This window comes from Chlamydotis macqueenii, chromosome 7 (assembly GCF_036417535.1).
Source record: "Chlamydotis macqueenii isolate bChlMac1 chromosome 7, bChlMac1.mat, whole genome shotgun sequence".
NCBI lineage: Eukaryota > Metazoa > Chordata > Aves > Otidiformes > Otididae > Chlamydotis > Chlamydotis macqueenii.
The window spans coordinates 29,201,860-29,226,081 of NC_141562.1; the positions used below are offsets into that span (position 1 = coordinate 29,201,860).

At 41.6% G+C, this 24,222-nt stretch overlaps 1 protein-coding gene and 1 long non-coding RNA gene across 4 annotated transcripts; one reads left to right on the top strand and one right to left on the bottom strand.

The window, feature by feature from the left end:
• Positions 1 to 3,903: 3,903 nt before the first annotated feature.
• Positions 3,904 to 23,573, top strand: PDCD4 (programmed cell death 4). Of its 3 annotated transcripts, none has more exons than XM_086752517.1 (12): positions 3,904 to 3,926; positions 9,969 to 10,065; positions 13,408 to 13,707; positions 14,271 to 14,365; positions 16,140 to 16,253; positions 16,517 to 16,738; positions 17,009 to 17,106; positions 18,645 to 18,759; positions 19,589 to 19,696; positions 20,737 to 20,847; positions 21,800 to 21,939; positions 22,832 to 23,573. In XM_086752517.1, exons 2-12 carry the CDS (start codon positions 10,026 to 10,028, stop codon positions 22,890 to 22,892), a joined length of 1,404 nt encoding a protein of 467 aa, XP_086608643.1. In that variant the 5' UTR covers positions 3,904 to 3,926; positions 9,969 to 10,025; the 3' UTR covers positions 22,893 to 23,573. The 3 variants fall into 3 exon arrangements, with proteins under 3 accessions (XP_086608643.1, XP_086608644.1, XP_010126013.1); XM_086752518.1 differs by lacking the exon at positions 3,904 to 3,926 and adding an exon at positions 4,011 to 4,031; XM_010127711.2 differs by lacking the exon at positions 3,904 to 3,926 and adding an exon at positions 8,662 to 8,698.
• LOC147600119 (uncharacterized) lies at positions 17,417 to 24,218 on the bottom strand. The gene is made up of 2 exons (XR_015259090.1): positions 24,096 to 24,218; positions 17,417 to 18,337 (listed from the first exon to the last, which is right to left on the bottom strand). It is a non-coding gene; the product is annotated as an uncharacterized LOC147600119 (long non-coding RNA).
• Positions 24,219 to 24,222: the final 4 nt, after the last annotated feature.

A 24,222-nucleotide genomic window follows, 5' to 3' on the forward strand; every position in this document is an offset into this window, starting at 1 on the left:
CAGTGAAGGTGTGGTACCACTGAGTCCCTCCAGACCTGGTGGTCCAAGATTGCCAAGGAGCCCAGATATACGTGCAGACACCTGCCAGGAGATCAGGAACGCATTTCTAAGAGGTTACGCTCTTTGGCTGGCTCAGCCAGCTGTGCTGCGGGATGCACTGGGTGCCAAACCTCCGTGCCTTGCAGCAAGAGAACTGAAAACGTGAAGTCCTTGTACACCTCCACTTCTCTGACTCCAGTCTTGTGCTAGGACTTTGGGACAGTGTGGCAGCAGGGAGGAAAGCCAGAAAGAGGGACCCAAGAGGAGGCGAGAGAGAGAAGAGAGACAGAAAAAAGCAGATGTGAAATGGGGTGAGGAGAGGCAGGCAGACCTCCAGACCTCACTGGCCAGGAGAAGGCCTTGGCTGAGTCTCCTGGCCCCACTGAGGTAAAACACCTTTTTTTGTGTTTACCACAAAAGGCAACTTGCACAGTTATATTTTTAAGGTGAAAAATCTATTTCTAAAAAGAGCAACTAATGTACTTTGGCTCTTCCATTCTCTGTTGCTTCTTTTTACCCTAGAAATATGAGGAAAATCCACTTTGATCAAGTTTTGGTTTTTTTCTGGTAGGCTTGAGACGCTTCAGTTTTTTTAATGATAAAGAGTACCCCACTTAAAATATTATATCCCTGTGATCAAGGCAGGCGTGACTGATATAGCTTCAGCCTTCCAAGGGGTGTATTTAAATAACAGGAACTAATCCATATAGTCAGCTTTCTTTAGGAGCTTGGGGATTTACATATCTAAACTTCACTGGGATGAGACTTCAGTACTGGGGATAAAACTCTAGTTAATTAAGCATAACTTCACCGGCGATAAAACCCGGGCAAGGGGAAAAACTTGAAGACAGAAACTGCAGTTGGATTAATTTCAATCTCAGAAATGATACGGAGAATTATAGGGAATAATTTTAAATCATTTTAAAAAGCAAAATAACTAATCAGGTATAAAAGCTGTCAGAGGGAGTCAGAGTTTTGTTTTTTAAAGGATATTACTAAAAATGGGAAAATGTTTTTCCTGGTTGCACACAGCTGAAGAAAATAAGGAAGGAAAAGATGTTCATGTATAGTACGTATGTGCAAACCCCAAACTCATACTTTGCCTTCACTTTCACTGAGGATGAGGATGTTAATAATGTGGCTGCAGATGAGAAGAATAATAGGATGGGGGTATGGAAATGTTCACAGCCAGGAATAGAAGCAAATCTCAGGGCTCCTTCCTGCACTGGAGGCAGAGGAACGGGCTCATCCGCATGCCAGAGCTCCGGAAGAACTGGCCCCATGTCTCTAACAGGTCCCTCAGTCAGGGACAGGAGCACAGCGAGCCTGTACGGAAGAAGCGAACTGATCTGGACAAGAACAGGCATGAAGATTTCAGCTTAATAGTATATGGAAAGCTTCAGAAAAAAATGGCGAAGGAAGGGCTAACAAAAGAGAGGGAGGTAAATGGCATGAGATTAAATGGGTTTATCAAAGCCATTTATCTTTCTTGAGTAAGGTAAGCTGCAAGCCATTTTCTTAGTGAAGGAAATAGGGTGGATCTCGCCTATCTGGCCTTAAATTGCACATTTCATACAGTGCCATGTGGAAAGTTCTTAAGAAAAGGGAGAAGTGATTTAGCACAAGGTATAAACCCCGTAAAGACCTGCTGTGAGAGCAGCGCGCGGCTGTCAGGCCGGAGGGCAGTTACCAGGGGAGTGTTAAACATCACTCCTGGAGATCTGGCAATGTGCTTTTGTAAATGAGCTTGGCACTAATGCTAGTGGAGAGCTGGTGAAATTGCTGATGACAGGAAACATGAAACAATCTCAGGACAAAGGAGGCTCGAGATATTACACAGAAAAAAAGGAGTCAGCAGCAGAAAGTGGCGGTCACAGGCACAAATGACCAAACCCTTTCCTACAAGCTGGCTGGCAGCTCACACTTTGATCACCAAGTAACTGACTTGGTGGAAACATGAAGCGAGAAATGCAATCCTGGAAGGCAGCAGGAAAGGTGCAGCCCAGGCTGCAGCGAAGGCCGGGCTGTGCTCGACAAGAGGCTATCTGGCTTCATTTTGCAAAGTGAATGCCGAGAGCAGGAGGATTTCTGTGTGTAAATACTCCTGGGACGGGAGAGGGAAGAGCTGCTGGTGCTAAGGGCCAGTGCTGGCACAGAATAAATGATCGAAAGGAGGCAGCAGACATTTTGGTTAGAAGATTGTTACTGACCATTTGACAATGTGGATCTGGAACAGCCTCCCCATTGCAGTCACGCATGCAAAATATTACATCACTTTGAGGACGGAACTTGATAAGTGTATGAAAAACATTCTGTCACACCGTGCCTGTGATAGGAGCCCTGGTAGCACAGAAGTTCCTGCCAGTCCTAAGCACAAAAGTAAATATGTTGTAACCCTCTGTCAATATAAATATGGAGCATGTGATTATACACACACAAAAAGCAGGCACATGATTTATTAATCATAGGACCTCAGCTTGTCAAATAATAATTACAAGGCAATAACACACCTTGTTTTAATGAATGGCTCCCTATAATTTTCTCCCACAGTAAACCAGTAAAAAAGAATAATTATGCCGAGGTAAAAGTGGTATTTGGTGTTTCTGGTTGTTAGCTTTTAAATGAACTCACTGTCTGGAACTCTTAAATCAAGTACTCCCATTTTTCTGCATATTTCACAAGTTCAGCCCTTTCCAGTAAGCGTCTTTTCAGATGCGTGATTGCCTTTTGTTAAGGCAAGAATGAACAGATGACAACTGCAGCAGAAAGGAGACATGCCTGGAACAGTTTTATGAAGCAAACCCAATTCTAATGCTCCTGCCAGGAGGGTGTACTCAGAAATGTGAAGAGGGAAGGCTTTTTGTGCAGTGTGAGGGGCAAGTCCTGGAAAGCCAGGACAGAGACAGGGAAGATGTGGTTCGGGAAAGTGTTTACCCAAAGCCATGCTGATGGGTGACACTTCAGTTTCCACGCTCAGGCAAACGGGAACTGATCCCCCTCCACCTCCCATGGGTACCCAGCCTGGACAGGCACAGCACACACCGGTCTGCAGCACAGCCCTGTTCCCAGCTCACGGACAGAGCTTCAGGAGGATGTTCAAAAGCAACTCTAATTACCGAGCATTAAAAAAAGCGAAGGCGTGTTTTAGTATCCTTTCAACCTGGAGCTGACGCTGCCTGATGAAGAACGGGACTGCTGTGCTTGCAGTTCACTTTATGAAAGCACCTTTGCAGAAAATGCAAAAATAAAAAGTAGGCTGAAGGAAAAGAAAGCAGAAGGCCAAGAGACAGGCAACTGAGCAGAGCAGATTGATTTAACAGATACAAGACATTTTTGCTGTCTGCATTATGTGTGGCAATTGGCATTCCAAGTGACACAGTAACAGACTCGATTGTAATCAAACAGCACTGCCGAGGTGTCAGGAGCACAGATGCTGCCTTTCAAAAATATTTAAAATGGAAAGTAAAACTTTGCAAAATCTGCAGCAGGGAGCGCAACGAAAACGCTCTGCAAGGTTTCTAACCCAAAGCAACTTCTCTCTGCTTTTCACTGCTCTCTCTGGCGCTGGAGGTCGAACGACCGATGTGATACAGCCCAGCTACAGCTCAGATAAACCTCGATGAAAAAGCAAAGGCTGGCAGAAAGCTGGCGAGGGCAGCCCAGAAACACGCGGTGTGTACTGTGCACTAGACATCGGACGGGGGGAAGGGCTGCTCCACGCGTTTTGGGGAACTCCAGCCAATGGATTCCTCCCCTGGGTGTTACGGGAGGGCTTGGCCAGCATGTGAGAAAGGGAGGGGAGAGTTTGAAAACAACCCAGCAGGCTCTAAGGAAGGAAGGCGACTAGAAAGTGACCTCCTCGCCTCCCTGCAAGTATTTTGTTCCAGGTGACCAGCGGCGTTAGGGCTGGAAGTGCGGGGGGGGGGGGCGCCTGTAGCTGCTGGTGGGTCCTCGCATGGTGTGGGTCGGCGTGATGGAGGTCCTGGGCGCAGGTAACCCTGGGACGCAGGTGTCGGGGAGCGGGCGTTGAGCTGCGCAGCCCGCACGGGTTGCCTAGAGCTGCAAATTGGCCAGAAACGATAAAAAAAAAAAAGGGCTTTTTCTATAGGGGGAGGAATTCTGCTTCTTTGTTTTGATGGGGATTTTGGTGGTATGTTTGCTATTAATATGGCTGGGGGAGGGAGCAAGCAGGTCTCTACAGCTCAGAGAATAGCGTGTCATCAGCTATCTTTTAAATATTGCAGGCAGTTTTGAGGTTAGAAAGGCAAAAAGAGGCACTATCTTTTAGCAGACTGGTTGATACAATGGAAAAATACAACTAACTTTTCATGCACTTCCGCCCTTTTTCAGGTCACAGTGTTTTAGAAATCTGAAAGTAATGCAGTCAAATCTAGATGAGATTTTCAGTGATTGATAACCCAGCTGCTAATAGAGAGAGACAGCCGAAGAAAGGGAAGACACAGCATTTTCTTGTCTGGAGGTGTGCTGCATGGTTCAGGGGTTTTCATCCTCTTTTGATTACAGACCCAGCTTTTGGGTCTTTTGGAAGTAACCTAGTCCTAAATTTTACTAGAAAATCCTCTAGTAATTTTCCATGGTGCTTTGAAATGTGTAATTGGCATGATGCACTGATGTGGTATTTTGTGGCATCTTCTCTTGTGCAGGTTCTCGTTACTGTTTCATTTCTCTGTCACCTCTTTCCTCCTCACTGCAAAATGTCTTTACAGCCTCTCTTCTGTTTTGCAGGGGAAGCTGAATTCCATGATTTATACTAATAGCTAGGATTTATTTTCTAAATCTCGGTGATGACATGGTAGTGGTTTGCCTGCTACATGTTAGTCAGTGTAGGTGCAAAGAGCAAACTAGAAATTATTTTTTGATTGATGGGGAAGCAACATCTTTTGAGGCTGCCTCTAGGTTGCATGTGAAAAAAATCTTGTGTGAGCATGCTGAACTGTCCTGACTTGAAAATGTCTGCAACCTAGTGTCTTCACAAACAAGAAAGATTTTCTTTCTGTCATTTGTCTGATGGGGAGGGCATTCAACATTAAAAATACAGCACTGCACAGTCTTTTAACAGATCATTGTTGGTTTAATTCTTAAACTTAGTTTTCATAATTCATGCAGAGCTGGGCCAGTAAATTAATTCAGAGGCTCTTGTACACAGAAAGTTTGGCTCTTATTTCAGTCAAAAGTACACTGATTCAGACTAGAATTATACTGGAAAAATATGTAAAAATACTACAAAAGTAAAATCATAATCTAATCATGCTGGCAGCTGAAAAATTCTGCAATGCAAAAGTACTGAATCATAGAATCATAGAATGGTTAGGGTTGGAAGGGACCTTCAAAGGTCATCTAGTCCAACCCCCCTGCATGGAGCAGGGACATCCCCGACTAGATTGGGTTGCTCAGAGCCCCGTCCAGCCTGGCCTTGAACGTTTCCAGGGATGGGGCATCCACCACCTCTCTGGGCAACCTGTTGTAGTGTTCTGCAACTCGCATTGTAAAAAATTTTTTCCTAATATCCAATCTAAATCTACCCCCCTCTATTTTAAAACCATTACCCCCTCGTCCTATCACAACAGGCCCTACTGAACGGCCTCTCCCCAACTTTCTTATAAGCCCCCTTGAGGTACTGGAAGGCCGCTATCAGGTCTCCCCGGAGCCTCCTCTTCTCCAGGCTGAACAGCCCCAACTCCCTCAGCCTGTCCTCATAGGAAAGGTGCTCCAGAAGCAGAAGTGATCTGTATTTTCTTCCATCATAGCACTGTACTGCTATTGCTTGGGCTCTCCCGAGTGACAAATTACAGAGAGAAAACAAAGGATTAGCTAAGTTTTTAGGAGAGACTGTGAATGGAGGCAAAATACAGGACAATGAAAGAAAGGAGACTGTCATCTCTAATTAGGTGTCTGGCCCCAGGCAGTGCCTATAGGATAGAAAGGGTAAATGTAAACTAAAATAAGGTAGAAAGTTTGGAAGGCTGCAAGGATGGATATGCTGTCAATGCTAAATGTGCACAGCGTTAGGAGTTCCAGCAGTGGAGAAGGTGGCTGCAGCACCTTTTACCTGTCAGATTGCCTGAGCTGCAGGAATCCTGTCTGCCAGCTCTGAGGCAGCTGTGGTGTTTCCCAGCCCTCCTGCCAGAATCTCTGAACTCCTAACACCCACTGCCGAGGAGAAGGTAGAGGTGTCTTGTGTGGAGAGGGAGCAAAAGGTCTGAAATCCCCACGTTAGCCGAGAGCAACACAAAGGAGAGGTAATACATTATTTTTCTGATGGTTTTGCTGCAGGAAAAAAATCTAATTAAAGGAGAAGGACACGATGTTGAAGAGGACTCAGGCACAGCTGTCAAGGTTTCCGTGGCTGCCTGTGCTGTTTGTTCTTGTCTTTGCGGTCAGGTTGTGCCACGGGCCCTGCAAACACCCACTCATCCTCTCACGGGGTCTCTGGGTGCAAACCTTCTCCCAGGTTTTGTCCTTTCGGAGCTGACCCGAAACCCGCCAAAGGTGACAGTAACGATCCTCCTGCACCTTAGGAAGTCAGGGGACTGTGGCGTGATGCAGTTTTGTGAGCGGACTGGGGCACGTGAGGCGGGGAAATGGAAGTTGCTGGCCGGGTGCGTATGCGGCAGCCCCCAGGACACCTCATCGTGTCCAGCTCTGCGTTAACCACCAGGCCCGACATCCCGAGCGGGCGGGTGCGCGCCCCAGGGCCCGCAGCACAGGCCTCGGGCAGGAGGGAGCACACAGCACGCCATGGAGGGGGGCTCCCTGAGCCACTGAGGCGTTTCCTTCGCCCCTCCCCGTGAACGCCGCGCTGATGGCCGTGCCCAGCCCGCCGGGCCGCGACCCGCAGACCCCGACAACGGGACCCCTCCTCCCCGGCCCACTCCCCGCCTCGCGCCCCCCCCCCCGCACGAATGGCTCCTTCCCGCTTCCCCCCCAACAAACGCCCACGAGGTGGTTTCGCCCTCCCCTTCTCCCCTCTCGTCCCCCCCTTCGCGAACACGCTCCCGTCCCCACCCACTGGCATCCCCGCCTGCCGATTGGCTGCGGGGGCGGGCGGGAGCCAGCCAATCCGCGGCGCCGCTGGTGGCCGTGTCGCTGGGGGGAAGAAAACAAAAACAGGCTGGCAGGGGCGCGCGCGCGGCCGAGGGGGCGGGGCCGAGCGGCGGGAGCGGAGCGGCCGGTAACGGGCCCGGGGCGGGCGGCCCTGCCTCCTCCCCGCGGGTATGTGAAGGGTGGCCAGGCCGCGGGGCGGTCGCTGAGGCGCGGTTGTTGCCGTGAGGAGCTGCATCCCCCGACTGACTCCCGGCCCGGCCCGGCCCGCCGCGTCCGGTCCCTCGGCGGTGGCAGCGGGGTGAGGGGCCATCCCGTGAGGGGAGGGGGCTCCGCGGCCGGGCCGCGCCAACGGCTGCCAGGCCCGAGCCGTCCTGCGGCCGTGTGGCGGCAGGGCCCGGCGCCAGGCGTGCCCCCGCCGGCCCTCCGCCCGCAGTCGCGCCTCTCCTGAAGGGCCCGGGCTCTCCGCCATTGATTTTTTTTCCAGCGGCACGGGTTTTGGAGGGGTGGTTAAATTTTAACCGGCTGTTCTCGCGTGTGGCTGCGAAGTAACGGCAGGCGTTTGCAGGTCTCCAACGCCCTGCTGATGGGGAGCCTTTGCTTAAAGTCAGGGAGAGGAGAAAAATCGTGTATGTTGTGTGGAAGTTCCTCAGGATGTTTTGCATAGGTGTAAGGTCTTGAGAAGTTTTGGAAGCTTTCTTCTGCAGTGTGTGTTGTTCCTAAACGTTAACTTGCTGCTATTTACCTCCTGGGGTAGAACAGCCTAATTAGATAAAGTAAATGCAGTGGTGGTGAGTACAGAGAGCTGAGCGAATTTTATTGGTGGTTTTCAGTGACCTAGGAAATGCTCTGATCTACTGAACTACTTTAATAGTCGTGTGGCTGATTAATCTTAAGATCTCGCACAGCATTCTTGTTTTGCAGATGCTTAAATTTCCTTCTGCCCATTTGTTCCTGTATTATCTCTTCTAACATAAAATGTTGGGGTTATTTATTCTGATATTTTTAATGCAGGTTTTCAAATTGTGTTCTGTAGTTGATTGGTAGTACTATATGCTATAACTGTGCAAAATATAAAGTGATTTTTTTTTTTTTGATACTGTGATAAATATCAGCATCCTGAAGCTCCAGCAGACCTGTTGGCCTGAGTTAATGAGAGGGTGTATTGCTAAACTGAGAGTATGTCTCCTGGTCAGTATGACAACGTGAACTGTAATGCTCAGTTATTCCATCATCCTTGTTACAAACAAAGCAGGGTGCTGAATCTCAAAAAGACGGCATATGGAAGTTATGTTGCTATTTATTGCATTGCCATAGGTGGAGAATTTCAGCTAGGGTTCTACATGGAAAAAAATAGTTCTGCACTTGAAATTTAGGACTTGATTGCAAATGATGGAAGTCATGATTGTTATTTAATACAGGTTTTGTCCTTTGTTTTCTTTTTCAAAGTGGTGAACAACTGATGGAACATTCCACTAGGAAGAATAAAACGGTTCTTACAAGGCAGTTTGCTTAGATTAGACTGAGATCCATACAAGAAAATCTCTGAACCAAAAGTGACTGGGACCACTTGCGAACTCCTGAATGATTGATTGAGGTAACTCAGAAAAATTGTTTCTCTAAAAAAATGGTGGGGGACAGGGAGGAGTTTTTATTACACAAAACTGTTAACTGTTTGGGTTGACTTTAGGAAATGCAAGATCATGACAGCTTGATACTGTGCCCTAAGCCAGAGTTTCTTTATTGCCAACGGTCTTTGATGAATCACTTGCAGCTAACAGGTCTGTGGTAGGCAACTGGGCATTAGAGGGGAAAACAAGGAAAGAAGAAAAGGGGAAGGGAGTGATGTCGTTTGGTGTCACAATCTTGCCACTCAACGGTAAGTTGTTTTCGGGGGAGCAAAGGATGAGAGAGGGGAAGAAAGAGCCACTGAATTCTTCTGAGGCAGACACAAATACCAGTAACATTCGCAAGACTACAAAGTGATTTGTGAAAATCTTGCAGGTGAAAAAGTGTATGGGGAATTCTGGAGCTGCTTGGTTGTGTTGTTTTTTTTTTTATGTACATAAAGGAAAGATGGATGGTGCCATCTCTTTCACAGTGGCATGGGGTGGTTTGTAGAATAGCAGCTGCTAGTAAGAGGGAGAAAGAGAGAGTAACAGAAAAAGAAAAAAGAAAAAAAAAACAACCAAAAAACCCAAATCAAACAAACAACAACAACAAAAAAAAAAAACCAAAAACCCAAACCCAGAAAAAGAAGTGTTCAACTTTATCCCTTGCAAACTGAATGGTGGCTGTAAGGAGTGTTTGAAGGGTGCACAAGCACAGGTGTGAAAGCCTGACAACTGTCTGTACACATTTAGTAAAACATAAAGACTGTGTTCTTGAGGGGAGGGACAAACGCAGCTTGTCTTCTAAGGGCTGGTGTGAACTTGATAAATTGGTAACATTTTATCCGTATAGTTCACCTGAAGAATATTTCTCTTGTGGATGCAATTATAACATTGATAGTGTATGCTCATATAGATAACCGCATTGCAGAACAGGACCGTCTAAGTTGATAGAGGTGGCTTTTATCAGCTAAAAGAAGCTGCATACAGAGGGCTTTTACCCTTAAAATAACGGCTTTTGTCCTGGTGGTGCCTCCTTTTATAAGCAACTGAACTGACAGCTGCTTAGATAGATGTGTTTGAGGGTGATGCTGTCTCATTTACATTCCCAGGAACTTTTCACTGATTACTGATTATTAGCTATAACTTTAAAACCCCTATTTTTGCGTTGTATTTTGTGAATGAAGCCTTTGCAGCTTTTCACTCAAGATTTGGTCAAGTGCTTTTCCTCCCCTAAGCCTCTCTGTTTCTGTTTAGGCCTTGGAGGGAAAACATTAAGACTTTACATTTCACAGCCAGTTCTGTTAAGCAACAATGGAAGCAGAAAAGGACCACATTTATATTATCCCAACAGGTAAGTAATATATTCAGTATTTTTTTTACTTCAAATTGCTTAGCTGACCTGAAGTGTTCTCTGTAGAAAAAATTGTATTATCTGTTAATTTTTTAACAGTACTGGTTTAAAAAAAAAAATCTTTCATCAAAAATGTATAAATAACTCTTTCAAGTATCTATCATAGTATCCTGCTTAATTATATTTATTTTAAAATGTGTTAAAATAATAAAGTTGGTATGTCTTTAACTTACTAAATAATAGTGACTCTGGACTCCTTATGGTCTCCTCACTGGCTTCCAGTAGTGCTGGTATGAAGAAAATAATAAGTTCAAAAGTAAGTTGAGTAGGTGCATTTGAGAGGTACAAATTCTGGTTTTATGTAGCTGTTTAGCTTAAAATTAGAGGAAACAAATGGTGAAAGGCTTGACTGGAAGTGGGCTGGCATGAAAAAGTTTTACTGAGTATGTGTTAGAGATTGCCCTGAAATTGACTGTTTTGTCCATATCACAAACGTGTTTTATGATGCTTAGTCAAATTAACACAGTTTCATGTTGCTTTCTGTGAATTCCAAAGGTTGTGATGATCTGCACTGGCCTTTTTATACCAAAGAGGTTTTTTTAGGTTTTAATGTTAAGATGGTATGGAATGCAGTTGAAGTAACAGTGTGCTCCATATGACCTCTTGTTTTAAACCAGTATTAGTTTAATGTAGAAGATACATTGCTTCTCAGTGTTTTAGAATTCTGTTTGGATAACAGGTGGGAAACTGCTAGCTGTCTAAATTGACCAAATTTGGTCAAATGAAATTTGTGTGTAGGTAAGTACTTCTGACTGCTTTGTTAATTAAGGTAGCACCATAAAAGCACAGGTTTTAAGTGTGCCTGATAGACTTAATAGCAGGGTAATAAGATCAGTTTGGGTAACTTTTTAATATATAGTAAGCCAGGTCTTAATGTTTATAGAAACTGTTATTGCTTATATGTGCATGTGTATGTGTTATATGATGCAAAAAATGAGAAGCTGAAAGGAAGATCTACAACATTTTTCATGTACTCTTATAAAACTATTTATTTTAGAAAATTATTAAAAACTAGTATATCTGTTTTTTCAGGCTAACTAGGTAACTAATAGCGGAGGGCCAGTCAGTCATAGTACTGTGGAGAAAGAGGTTGCAGCTGGACGTGATAGTGTTATATAAAAAAAAAACAGTTTAGTAATGCAGTGAGAAATACTAAGTCTTACGGGTTGGATGTTTCCTGTGGAGGATTTCCTTTAGTTTCAAACCTGAGGTCACGATTGTGTAAGGAGGCTGGACTGTAGCCTCCGCTTTTATCCTTAGTCATCAGATTCAGGACTTGTGTGTTAATTGTTGGCCATTTTCTTTGGCAACTGAGAAAGAAGTAAGTGGTGGTTGAATAGTGTGGTTCTGGACAGCTGGGTTGCAGATCTAAACAGGAGAAATTCATGGGAGAGTGGGTATGAAGAAGAATTTAAATTCAGTTGTCTGAGATGAGCTGGTTGTGCTCATGGGGTCTCCCTGGGGAATGAGAGGAAGGAAACCTGTTTTGCTTTTTTTCCTCCCTCTGCTAGCTTTATGCAAATCTCTCATTGTTTTATTAAAATATTAGACAAACTGAGAAAGCTTGTTGTGGGAATCTTTTCCTGGATATGATGCATGCTTTTTTGTAGCTTGCTGCAAGCATAAAAGGAATGCTTTTGTGGGAGTAACGCGTGGAAAGATGAAGCTTTTAGACTAGAATGGCTGCATCATTGTTCAGCTATAGCATTCACATCTGTGAACACTGGTATCTAAATGCTATTTCTTTGATCATGAAGGAGGCAGTTGCTTCAAACTTTCTTCATTTTGTAGTGTAGTATCCTCTTTGATATGGGTAAATATTTTGAGGTTGGAAATGTTTTATTAGTGCACTTTGCTTTCAAAACAATTTTTCATGAACCTATTTTGAATTGAAAAAATACAGTTCTGAGAGGTATTGCCAAATGAACATTGCTAATTAGAATGTATTGGAATGATGAAGTAATACATTCAGCTAGGTTCAAATACAAACTTAAAGTACTCTTCATATTCTGTGTTTATGGCAGTGCACTTTTCCATAAAGCAGTCTTGGCACAGCTGGAAAAGCAGCTGCTTCTCTGTGCCTCATCATTGCATTTCCTAGGGTTTGGGCTGTAGGTTATATCTTTGAGACTTGCCTGAATCCTCAAGAATAGAAGGGCTGTGTAACAGAGCTGAGGCTTTTCCCTGTGTGTGTGTTTTTTCCAATTTGCAGGGACTCTCAGAATACTAACTGGCACGTAGAATAGGTACGCAGAGGCCTTTTTTATCTTGATGGGTTAAGAAGGGGAAGAAATGACAAAGGCTTTTGATCTTAATGCTCTCAGTAAGACATTCTGCTGAGCCATGCAGCTCAGGTGGGGGACATCCTGACTTTGTGAAATAAGACTTTAGATCCAAATTTTAAATGTGCATTAACTTCCCAAAAGAGTGGAATAATTGCACTTCTCGTTGCTCAGACATGTACAGATCCTTAAGCTGTGAGAGGCTATCTGTTGGATATGAAAAAAAGCTAGTTACCTATTATGTATGATTGTGCTGGGGAATAAACCGTGGCCATTTTAGAAACAGTCTTGACAGAAGCCATAGTGAGGGACAGTCCATAACGAAGAAGAGAGGTCACACTGTTTCAAAATACTTTGAGTCTTTGCTACTGAACTCCCCAGGCTTTGTATGAAATGTTTTGGTTTTTTTTTTTTTTTCTTTAACCTCAAAAAATGAGTGATGTTGGTTTTGTATTCTTGTAAGTCTAAATCATTGCTTTTCCAGCCAGTGAGCTGTTTGAAATTCCTGGAATGAAGGGAATGTTGGTTGATGATTTAGGAAATTAATTTCACTTTAGTGACTAGTCTGTTAACATTAGTGACTTCTTACAGAATTTACTGTATTGGCCGTTCTGTTTGTTTCTAAATCAAGAGATGAGAGGGTGGAGTGAGAACTAGGCACTTGGATCTTATGCACTGAGGAGTTCTGATAGTTTTTTGTTTAACAAGGGTGGGGTTTTCTGTGGTTTACCTGTTTATAAAAGGTTTCTTCATTTGCTTTCCAACTCTTGACATATGCTCTGTTTAAGATTGTGGATCGTTTGTGCAGGGGAACAAGGAACTCCTTATTACTGTGATGTGTAGACCTACTCTAAAGCCAACATCATTTGCCTTAGCACTGTTGGAAATTAGTTCTAGTTAGTGTTGTAATCCTTTTTAAATGCAATGTGGTTTTGTATTTTAATGTAAAACTGTTTAAAACTAAACAGATTTTTTTTTTTTGCTCTGTCTCCTTTTTAAGAACTTGAGAATCTAAGTGATGCTCCGTTTTCCGGTGATGAAGAAAATGGTGGGTCTGAGGAACGAAAGACTGAAATCAATGGAAATTCGATTCCTGCAACTTCTATTACTGAAGCCAAAATAAATGCTAAAGCAAAAAGACGGTTGAGGAAAAATTCTTCCAGAGATTCTGGGAGAGGAGACTCTGTTAGTGAGAATGGAGAGACATTGAAGACTGGAGTTGTGGTACCAACGAGCCCAAAGGGGAAGCTCCTGGACAGGCGATCCCGGTCTGGAAAGGGAAGGGGTCTGCCAAAGAAAGGTTAGTGTAGCTTAGTAAAGAGAGTAGCGTGATAAAGATTCTGTCCAAAACATAGTAATTTTTTTTTTTCTTCTGGGAATCATTTTCATAGGCCACAGTCTCTGTACAGGCATTTGGTTCTTTATGCTAGATACCAGGTGGCAATAGGAGCTAATAGTAGGTGGCATTCTTATCAGAAAATTTTGTATGTGTATCATCAATTAACTTCTGTCTTTAAGTACATTTTCTTAGCAAATTTAACACACAAATTTGAACTGTTGGTGGTACACAGGACTGTTATTCATGCAAACTTAAAGCATGTTTATATCTGAAAGTACAGTTTCAGCCTTCAGTTGAAAGCCATTTTATACTGCTGCTAGTATCTTACTGGAAAGTGATGAAAGTACTGGTTGCTGAAGTGGGAAGACGTCAAACACGCACACCCTTTTCAGCATATATTGTTAAGAGTCAGGAGGTGGGCACAAGCAGTGATACATCACTCTTAAGTGAAAGAACACTGGGTTGAACTCAGAAGTATTCTTTGTAAACGGGTGGTCCTTGCTTACTGTACCATATTTTGCCAGGTGGAGCAGGTGGTAAAGGAGTTTGGGGAACACCAGGTCAAGTGTATGATGTGGAAGAAGTAGATATTAAGGATCCTAATTATGATGATGACCAGGTAGGCAAATAGTTTCTTTGCAGTGTTGGTTTTTATTTCCTTCATTGATTTCAATTGCTGTGATGCTTATATTAATGGAAGTTTGACCTTGTGAGTTATGTGAACATCAGCCTGGCTGTACTAAATGCTCATTTTTATGTTCAAGATTGGATTATTGGCTAGTTAAAGACAACCAGTGTAAAAGTGGTGCAGTGTAACACTCAGAAATCTTACCCCATGAGCGCATTTTCTGTGCCTGACTAGGCAGCACCCTTTTTCTAGGTGTGTACTTTCGCTACTTTTTCTGATGGAGGTGGATGTTGCAATGCTGCTCTATATTGCAAACAGGCACCATGCTAAAAATCCAGCAGAGACTTTCTGAGAAAGTATTCTTCATGCATTTTTCTCTTCCTTGTATTCCCAACCTTCTCGATATCTGATATCTACTTGGTATAAACACTTCAAACTAGTGCATAGTTGATAGCGTGGGTATCTTCTTTGCATGTGTTTATTTAGGATATGTTGTGGAAGATTGTACCTTACAGCCATATTATCAGGGGGACAAAAAAAGTAAAGTTCATTGGGCAAAGTGTGCTTTGTAACATTAAATCACTGGGGAAAGGAAACAGTGATTACAAACACAGATTACTGAAGTCTCTAAGATCAATATAATTGTAAGACTGTAAGTAAATTCTGTATAACATCAGCAGAGCGATGGTGGTGTCCTTTGAGCAGAGGCTGTTTGTTGTAGCCATGGCTGCTGAGAGGATGGTATGTGGGAATATCAAAACCTTCCAGTATAATTTTTTTTTTTCCCTGCAATTCAACCCTTTACATTAGCAGAGATAGCTACTAAAGATGAAGCTGATGAGTGCATAAAAGCAAGTTTAATGAAGAATGAATATTGCATGGAACTTCTGTATGCTTAGCTTTTCTAAGGTTGAAAACAGACTGATGTGATTAAAGGGTAGGCTTTCGAACTTCTGCTATATTTCTTGATGATAGAGAGCTTCTTTACAATAAGCACTAGTTCGAATACTTCTCAGTTGTGATTTGTGATCTGTAGTATTGCTCTAAATGTTAATTGTGTAGTCTGTGAGGAGTAGAAAGCTGAATTATGGTGGGGAAATCTAGTTGTGCTGGAACTGTGCAGGACCAAGTTATACAGGAGGCAGTTGCTCTGTCTTTAGGCAATGCTTGCTCACAAATATACTGAAAAATGCTCAGTCTTTAGGAAATGCTTGCTCACAAATATACTGAAAAATGCCTTTTCTGATTTGTACATACTATCGTCTGTCTGGTCATGCGGTCACTAAGGAAGAGGGAAAACAGGCAGGCTTGCTGTCAGGAACTGGAGTGCCACTTGCAGGGAAAGATGCTGGAAGTTAAATCTTGTGCTGTGGCACAGCTAATTCTGCTGGGCTGGGACAGGAGTTTGTTGCTCTCAATTCAGTACATAGTACATAGACACCTGATCTCTGTGTTCATGTGGTGTCAGCAGAATTATAGGAACAGAGTTTGGAGTATTTATCATTGTTTAACAGTAATTTCAGCCTTTCAGTTGAATTCAGCTAACAGTAAATTCAAATTAGAAGGAACATGACATTTAGCCACCGTTGCCCACATTTTAACAGTAAAGACATCATCTAATGTTTTCTGGCAGAATACTGACTACCAAGACTAAAGCATTAAGGATTTAGAAGATATACTTTGATGCTATTAGCACTGCGTAAAATTTAAGAAGAGACAGTACTGTTTACAAAAGGGTATATGCTTTTGTTCCCTTTTGAAATAGGAGAACTGCGTCTATGAAACAGTAGTTTTACCTCTGGATGAAAGAGCATTTGAAAAAACTTTAACACCAATCATACAGGAATATTTTGAACATGGAGATACTAATGAAGTTTCGGTATGTCGCATACCTTTTTACTTACTTACTTCAGAGGGTAAACCTGTAGCATACAAGGGAATTCAACCACCAGCTATAAATAAAGGTATAGAGATGTTCGCAAGAAATATGCAATCAGAATACCTAAGCAGTTATATTAATTACATGAGCAGAAGCATATATGTAAATATATAAATATAAGCATATAAATAGTTATATATTTGTAATATATTTATATAAGAAGAATTATGAAATCTTAATCTATTTCTTCAAATCTTATTTAGGAGATGCTAAAGGATTTAAACCTTGGTGAAATGAAATACAGTGTGCCAGTGCTGGCTGTGTCCTTGGCATTAGAGGGGAAGGCCAGTCACAGGGAAATGACATCTAAGCTTATCACCGACCTTTGTGGGACCATAGTAAGCAAAACTGATGTGGAAAAATCCTTTGATAGACTGCTGAAAGAACTACCTGAATTAGTGCTGGATTCTCCCAGGGCACCACAGGTATATTGTAAAGTTTTGTGCTAGTAGTCAAAAGCCTTTTCTTTTAAATTGTGGATAAAATTGATCAAGTAAACTGAAATAGACTCTGTATTTTGAAAAATACCTATGGATTGTCTTAGCATCTGTAATCCCCTACCAGTTTTCCAGGCTGTGTTTTTACTTTGAGATGTGTCATTTAAGTAAAATCTGAAAACCAAGCGTATTATAATTGTGTACTTAGGAATACTTTGAAATTCAACATTTAATTGAAAATGCTTCTGTTTGTTGCAGTTGGTGGGACAGTTTATTGCTAGAGCTGTTGGAGATGGGATTCTAAGCAGTACCTACATAGATGGCTACAAAGGCACTGTGGATTGTGTCCAAGCTCGGTAACTTTCTTGCTTTCTATATAGCTACAGTTTTCTATTCCAAATGCAAAAGATGATGATCAGGAATTCAGGACTTTGGGATAAATCATGTGGTTCTGTATATCTTCTTATTTTTCAATTTGAAACAATAAAAAAGAAACCCACAAAGTCTACAACGACAGCAGCAACAAAATCCAGAGTGACTCAGGTCAGAGGATAAATATTGAAAGTTTGTGAAAAATGTATTAATAGATTTGAGTTTAGTTTGTCAGGCTTGTCATCCAGCTTATGTTTGAGGGTAAAAAAAAAAAAAAAGAGCTGAAACAAGAAGTGATTATAGACTGTTTTGTCTTCAGAAAAAGCTTTAATGAGATTAATGAGTAAATATAGCATCAGGACAGCTGCTGTAAATATGTTGTGAAATATGCAAGTGATTAACTTTTTTGCCTTATAGAGGTTTGGAGCTTATGCAATGCTTTCCAAAACTCTGTAATGCTTTATTCATCAAGAAGTATAATTGTTTTCCATGTCAGGGTGAGAAGTTTGAAGAAGGTATCTCTGAAAGAGAGGGACATTTTAGTAACTAGTCAAGCTTTATTATTTTTCCCCTACAAGTGCATATTTCAGGCTTGACAGAGAGGTGTGGAACTCTTGTAGCTTCCAGAAGTTCAATTTCTAACAATTATAGCTGGGTACTTTTAGAAGGAAGGAAAATGCTTATCTGCCTAACGTAAGGGTTCAAACCGAAAATCATCCATCAGTTATACAAATGTCTGCTGTGACTTGAAGGATTGTAGCTGGCATACTGCACATCTGGGATGCTTTGCTGCTGTTGCTATTTCTTGGCCAGTCTTTTCTGCTTGTTAAGTCCTGGTGAATAGAGTTACTGTTATTGGCTAGCCCCCCAAATGAGGACTGGGGATAACTGTTCCTTCTTCAGCTGGATGGTGCTTAACGGGATGTGGGACTTCTCTTTTTTTTTTTTTTTTTTCCACCTTACTTCCTTTTTCATTCTTTTCTCAGTGAACCAGCAAGATTTCCTACTTCACACCATCTTTTTGCAACTACGTATTTGCCTTCTGAAGTGCTGTTTTGGCTTAAATTGTCAAAGTTTCACAATTCTTTAGAGCCAAACAGAAAATAATATTTCTGTAGAAAAGCTGTTTTTCAGCGTGGAAGTAACTTGGGCCTCTTTTGTTTAAAATACATGTGCCAAACTGCATTCTTGGAGGAGCCTGGATACAATCCACCTCTGCATAATAAAATATTGAGTTTTGTTTTGTGAGAGTGTTTCAGGTTCTGCATTGATTCAGATATACTAGCATCACAGATTGGTTACACCATGCTTAGGTAACAAAAGTGTAAAGGTGGCAGAAAGGAAACATGGAGAGCTACCTTCTGGGCTTCTTGATCCAGATGTCCCTGTGGAGTTGCTAACCCTGACCTCTTCGCAGGGATCTGGTCACTTTGCTCAAAGAGGAATGGCAGTGGGGGAAGTTACAGATGCCATTTAATGAAGTTCTGTAATAACTTTTTAAAACATTAACTTTGCTTTCTAGAGCTGCGCTGGACCGAGCTACTGTGTTGCTGAGTATGACAAAGGGTGGAAAGCGTATAGACAATGTGTGGGGGTCGGGAGGTGGCCAGCAACCTGTGAAACATCTTGTTAAAGAGGTAACTGACTTCTACAAAACTCTCCTCTCTAGAGTTTACCATTTGTCTAAGCTTGCCTGTGTTGGGACAGAGTGAAGAGATACATACATCCTTTAGCAAAATGATGTTTTGAGTGTTGGTTTCGTTGTGTGTTTTTTAATATATATAATTTATTTACAAAAAGTAGTTAAAAATTGATTATTTTGTTGATTTTGTGGTATTTGTCAGTGGTGGGAACATGCTAGTACAATATTCTGAATTGCAAGTATACATTTATTTGATTTTTGCTTTAAGCAAAACTTTTAAGCACTTAGCTTTTCAAGAGCTTACAATATAAAATGGTGAAGTAATTAGAAGAGCCAAGATAAAACTGGTTAAGCTAGATAAACTATTATATTTTTGCCATCACTGATTAAAAGCACAGTAACTGTAAAAGAGAGAGGAAGGAACAGGAATGTTTACAGATCCATGCTATAAAGCAGGCAGGCTTAAATGAAAAGGTAATGTTAAAAATTCTTGGTTTTGAGCGTAACAGATGATAGGAGGAGGAGTTCAGGAGAGAAGATAAACTTAACCGTATCTGTATTGATCTTTTATGGTGATATGCATCTTATAAAGCAAGGTTTTTGGTGCTTGTTTGTCTGCATTAACACTATGGATAGGTATTTATTTGGCTTACGCTGTGTTTCAGGTTGCTGACAATGTCTCAATTACATCTATAAAAACACTAGCAGCAAGTTTCAGGAATGAACTTGGTGCTGGGTTGATCACAGATAACAAAACAGTTAACAGCTTTTAAATTTTATATCTAATTAGTGTTGGGCTTTTTGTTTGTTTTAAAATTCAATAGATTGATATGTTGCTGAAAGAGTATTTGCTTTCCGGAGATGTACTGGAAGCTGAACGTTGCCTTCAGGAACTGGAAGTACCCCATTTTCACCATGAACTTGTATATGAAGTAAGGAGAACTCAGAGTCCCTTTAATAACTGTCACTAATACCAGGAGGTTTGACTTTGTTTTGATGTGGGCATGCAAATAATATAACTGGAATCTGAAGCTCAGGTTGCGAGTTCTGGTGTTATTTGAATAACTAAATTGTTTCATGTAAAGTTAATACTTCGTGTGCACAGTGCACAACAAGTAAGCTGCTGCTAACTCTGGGAAGATCCAGAATTAACTTTTGTTGGGTAAATAGCTGAATTCAGGTTATTATAGGCTCCTGAAAAAGAAGAGCTTGGTTTATTTTTAGACTGAGGAACAGCAGCAAAACCCCATGCTTTGTTTTGGTGTTTATTTCCTTTTCGTTTCAGATGTGTGAGTATTCTAATGGGTGTTACCTTTTTTGTTAAGCTGTGGAGCTTCCTTTTCTGGGTAAATTGTTCCATCTACCACATTTGTAAATGCTCAGAGATATTTCGGAACCAGACTAAAGGACAGAGATCTTCTTTGCTGTATCTGAGAGACTGTTCCCATTTGTACTCTTTTATCTGCCAAACTGGGAAATGGTTGTTTAGCGAAAAACCTGAACACCCACAATCTACAAAATTTTCTCTTCAGTCAATTGACTCCTTTTAGAAAATTCCTTCATGATAGAAAAACAGAATCCTTTTAGTTGATGGGGATTGTGGAGATTTGTAGATTTTAAACTTCTAAGTTCTTCTAAAATAACAGATACAAAAAAAATAAGAGATATAAAATTAATTTAACAAAATTAACTGCCATCTGTACTGCAACAACCATACAGATACAGTTATGTATGTCTCAAACCACAGCCAGAAAGGCAATGCTTTTCACTGTCTAGTGCTTCTTGTTTTTTTCATACCCTTTATTTTTATCCAAGTAACTTTTCATCAGTTTTTCTTTTCAAATAATAATACATTGAAATTGTGAGTGCATGTAACAAATGGACTTGTCTCCCCAGAAAATGCATAATAATGCACTCCTTTTTACACCTCATATGCTTGCACGTGCACTTGAACCACTTGCCTTTGTTTTAGGCTGTTGTGATGGTTTTGGAGTCAACTGGAGAAAAGACCTTTAAAATGATACTGGACTTGCTGAAATCTCTCTGGAAGTCTTCTGTCATTACTATGGACCAAATGAAAAGAGTAAGTGTGGCATTTAAAGAATTTTGTGTCAGGTCTTCCAAGATTTGTGTCGTTTTTACCTTCTTTTAAGTACTATTTGTATTCTGTTGCTGACTGCTTCTATTTTTAAATTGTCCATTGTCTTTCTGTATCTCATACACATAATCTGCCACTGATGCGTGTACAATGCTTGTCATGTACTGGAAGAGTACAAATCAATTCCAAGCAGTAGTTCTCTGTAGGACTGCGAGGTACAGAATATGTGAGTCTTCAAATGCTTTTATGCCATGCAATGGTTAAAACTGATCATTTAAAATGCTGCAATATAGCTTCATTTTTCTGAAATACAATTTTTCTTTTGATCCAGTTCTTTGTAACTGAAGAACAGTAAGAACCCACTTAACTACAAAAGTTAATTAGAACAGTATATAGAAGCTAGTAATTTACACAGTTGGAGTCATCCATGGATTTGCTTGTAGGTGTGAATACAGGATAGCTGTTCTGTCCCAGGGCAAACTAGGTAGGTACCACACAGAAGACTTGTGTCAAAATTTACCTAGCCACACTGCTAGTGGGAAGCACTGAAGTCATCTCTGGTTCTCACCAGTGTTTCACTTACTGCATCAACTGTTACAGTGGATGCTTGTGGCTACGTTTTGTTGATCTACATGGAAGAATAATTAACTTTTCTTCCTTGTGTTACTGTCCATGTGATAGCAGCCAGGCTAACACACGTGCTGTACTGTCTGGATTTCTGGCTTCTAAAGAAGTTTAAAATTCAGCTGGTAGTAGGTAGTTGTGTATTACCATGGTATTGGCTGGTATTGTACCTTGCTTCTTTATTGACTTGCAGCTGCTCTGCTTCAGGTTTGTTGAAACTGTCCATAAAACTATATTGAATATATATATATGTAAAAAATTTGTAATGAATTCATAGAATAATCAGATCATTATTTGAATTCTTACATTGCAGGGCTATGAACGAGTTTATCGTGAAATCCCAGATATTAACTTGGATGTGCCACACTCCTATTCTGTGCTTGAGCGGTTTGTAGAGGAATGCTTTCAGGCTGGAATAATCTCCAAACCACTGAGAGACCTCTGTCCTTCAAGGTACTTGTTTTACTGTAGATAGGTGAATGCACTGCTTTTTATCCTCATTGTAGGTAACAGAAAGCAGGATCTTATGACCAAAGTATTACAGACTGGATCTGGAAACTATGGAGGTTGGAGAATCACAAGGGTTGGGCTGGTTGGGCTTTATGAAGAAGCTGCACTGATGTGAAACCTATTATGTGGAGGCTGGAATAAACACTTGAGGAAAGTAAGGCTCTGAGTCCAGGCAGCGCGCCTGGGTGCTCTCCAGGGGACGAAGGCCTGCCTCACCTCTGTTTTGCTGGTTTGCTTGGTAGAGATTAGTGCCATATTGAGATGGAAGATTCAGGCGTCACAATGAACCATGTAGGTGACAGCCGAAAACAGTCAGCTATAGTGGAAAAAAAACTGGGAAAAGTGGCTTTAAAAATGTTTTAAACATACCAAACTCCATGAATAGAGTTCTAAGATGAGACAACCAATTCTAGTGTTTATGGCAAAAGAGAATAGGACACTTACGCGGAAGAAACTCTACACACCTGATCCCTTCGTACCTGTCTGTCATGTCATGTTGATTTTTAGCTTGTGTACTTCAGTTTTGGGTAGAAAAACACCATTACTAGGCTTTCAAACTAGCATCCTTTGCAAATGTGAACATTAAAAGGTGAGCAAAGTGGAAAGGGCTTGTCAGCAGAGATACTGGAAAGCTTCTTGCAGTAAGCCTAGATGTAAGATTCAGATGAATCTTAAGGAATTCACCAGTGTTCAAGAATGTCAGCTGATCTTGCTGAACTTGCACACCGTATATTTGACTCCAAGACCAAAAGAAGATTTTTCTGAGTGATAAGAAAAAACCAAAAGAGCGATGCTACTTTGAATAACTGAAAAGATATTTTCTGTTTTCTTACAGGGGCAGAAAGCGTTTTGTGAGTGAAGGAGATGGAGGTCGTCTTAAGCTAGAAAGCTACTGAATGTAAGAACCAACTCCTGAAGCCTTAGAAGTTTATAAAGGGAAAATAGATGTCTGTCTATATATATATACAAACACGCATGCTTTTTTGGTGTGTGTATGTATATATGTATACACATATATAATATACCAAAATTTTAAGAGTTGCTTAGCACAGTTCATATTTTTTTAAAAGCACATGTTTTGGGTACAAATCATTTTCTTTTTTAAATAGTTTTATAAATTTCAGAAATAAAACTTTTTTCTTTGGGCATATAGTAGAACTGGCCACTCTGCTGTGGTGGTGCCTTCAAATAAGCTATCCTTTTAAGTGCCACATGTTTATGACCTAATCATTCCATGTTTGCATTAATGTCTGACTGCCGCTTTTTCTTTCAAGGACAGTGTTGTTACCATAAAATCACTGGTTTATACAAAGCTTTATAGAGGGTCAAGTTAAGCTGCTGTGATCCCATTTCCATTGCTGCTGAAGAAATACTGTGCTTTGGGAGGAAAAATAGCTGTTTCTTTGTTTTAAAGAGCCCAAGAAAATGGAGCTGGGTCATAAAATTAATTCATCTGTTTTGGGGGAGAACACTGGTTGATTTTAGCCCCCAGGAACCAAACTGTCTTTTTTTTTTTTCTATGTAACTGGAAAAGTGAAAAGTTCTGATAAAACATATTAAAAAATATTTTTTGTGAAGCTTTCCTTTCTGCCTCCTTTTATAAAACAGAATGAATTTAACTGTGTTCACATCTCTGAAGTGTGCGCAATTAAGCTGTACATCTAACACCGCCCTATTGTATTATTATCTGCAGAAGAGCAGCGAATAATAAAACTCACGGTAAGTATCTACCAAATATGTTTTTGAAAACAAGTGACTTGCGTAGGAGCATCCAGGCTGGCACTGGGGTATTTTGAACATGTCTGTGCTGCAGCTTTCCCAAGCCCTTTCTAAAGAACAAGATGGATCTAGGGAAGACTCTTAAAGCAACACAGCAGAGCCTCTCCGCTTCCCTTACGTTTTTCAGATTCGTGGCGGGATTTCAGCTGTTTGGAAATGCTGGGAATGGCCGTTCCAGGGCCGGGCACACACTGTGCCCCAGGAGAAAAGCACTGCAGCACCGAAGTGAGCCTGGTCGGCTGCTGGAAGACCGGTGGGGTTGTGTAATGCGCTTAACCCCGTTATCTGCCCTGGCCTCGGGTCCCTAGAGCAGCGCCTACCAGAGTTCTGTAACCTGTCGGGCTTGGCATGCCCGGAGCCGTTATGTGGAACGCCGCTTGAAAGCGGGCAGTGGAACCTGATGGAAAGAAAAGGAGCCTCCCACCGCCCCCCCTGCCAATACAACAG

Coding starts and splice junctions, on each gene's coding strand:
- PDCD4 (XM_086752517.1), top strand. CDS start 10,026: ATGGAAGCAGAAAAGGACCACATTTATATTATCCCAACAG. Junction 16,254..16,516: donor GAGATACTAATGAAGTTTCG/GTATGTCGCATA, acceptor AATCTTATTTAG/GAGATGCTAAAGGATTTAAA. Junction 20,848..21,799: donor CTATGGACCAAATGAAAAGA/GTAAGTGTGGCA, acceptor CTTACATTGCAG/GGCTATGAACGAGTTTATCG.